Consider the following 1,342-nt stretch of genomic DNA (forward strand, 5'->3'; position numbering starts at 1 on the left):
GGACAGCAAGACCAGCATCAGTTTCCCCATTCCGCTCCCTCTTGTGACCCCTGGTGTGCTCTATGCAGCCTCCCCCTTCCCTCAGTTCCTCAGTCATAAAACAGGACTCATCAGATCTCCACGGACCCTACAGAGTTTCTGTAAAAGGTTATGCAGCATTTTAGCAGCTGGGAGACTTTTCCCAAACTGGAGGCAAGGTGAGAGCCTACAAAATCCCACTAGACAATTTCTGAAAAAAAAAAGCATCAGGTATCCCAAAGAAGGGAGATGCGCAGCATCAAAGTTGGAAAAAAGAGTTCAAAACCACCTTTAAATTTTGGGACAGACTTCCCTTCTTGCTTTCTCCAGACCTGGTTATGCTTTCTGCCTTCCAGAGTCCACAAGCAAAACCATTTTCACTGTCTTTTTCTTCCGCAGGATATCGATGGCCAAGCCCTTCTGTTGCTGACACTGCCTACGGTGCAAGAGTGCATGGAGCTGAAGCTGGGTCCAGCCATCAAACTGTGTCACCAGATCGAGCGAGTAAAGGTTGCTTTCTATGCACAATACGCCAACTGACTGCACTTCTCCATTTCTTTTCTTCTTGTTCCCTCTCTTTTTTTTAACATTGCAACTTGTTGAAGGGGTTTTTTTCCCCCCCCTTTCCCTTTTCTTTTCCAAGAACACGTAGAATTGGAAGCACTGGGAATTAATCCTTAGGGAAGGACAAAAAAGTAGCAACAAGTTGAACTAATTTTTCTGTACTCTTAAAGCACACCGAAAGACTGCTGGCATCTCTCCTCGTGAGCCTCGCCAACCCAGTACACAGTGGTGCAAGGCCAGCACAAGATCGGATGGTTTGTTGTTCGTAAAACAAAGCTACCACTGGCAGATGCATTCCCAAGGGAAGGGTCAGACATTTCTGGATGATGATGGTTTGTCTAGGTCAGTTTCTGGACATGAACAATTCTTTTAGCCAACTCTGACACACTTCTTTCATATTGAAATGTAAGTGATCGTTTGTAGCATTACCTGAGGTTTACTGCAGAGTTGATCTTAGTGATCAATGGGCTTTTTTCTCTCACCTTTCCAGTCTTACAAAAAGAACAAGTGTTATACCAGTCATATGCTGTTTGTTACTCCTGAGTGATTGATGAAGAAGATGCAACCCATGGTCTGTGTACAGTCTCGGACAAAGCTGCAGCGAACTGAGAGGGGGTGCAACAAAACTTAACATGCAGTAATGTGTCCTGAGCTGCACTGGCTGTGCACAGTAAGCTGAGTGATGTGATCTGTACAGTACTGCATTCTTGTACATAAAGGCTTTCATAGTCAAGCCCATCCTCTTAAATCTGAGTCACTT

The 1,342-nt window shown here is 44.9% G+C and overlaps 1 protein-coding gene across 1 annotated transcript in view; it reads left to right on the plus strand.

Moving 5' to 3' along the window:
* The window catches only part of SFMBT2 (Scm-like with four mbt domains 2), a gene marked incomplete at its 5' end in the record, with an annotated part of 34,813 nt that extends 34,255 nt beyond the window's left edge, over positions 1 to 558 (plus strand). The window contains one exon of the mRNA XM_010188620.1: positions 418 to 558. Within this exon, the coding sequence (XP_010186922.1) occupies positions 418 to 558 (141 nt within the window). The remainder of the gene's footprint in view (positions 1 to 417) is intronic.
* Between the last annotated feature and the right edge of the window lie 784 nt (positions 559 to 1,342).

The sequence above is a fragment of the Mesitornis unicolor genome, unplaced genomic scaffold (assembly GCF_000695765.1).
Source record: "Mesitornis unicolor isolate BGI_N332 unplaced genomic scaffold, ASM69576v1 scaffold737, whole genome shotgun sequence".
NCBI lineage: Eukaryota > Metazoa > Chordata > Aves > Mesitornithiformes > Mesitornithidae > Mesitornis > Mesitornis unicolor.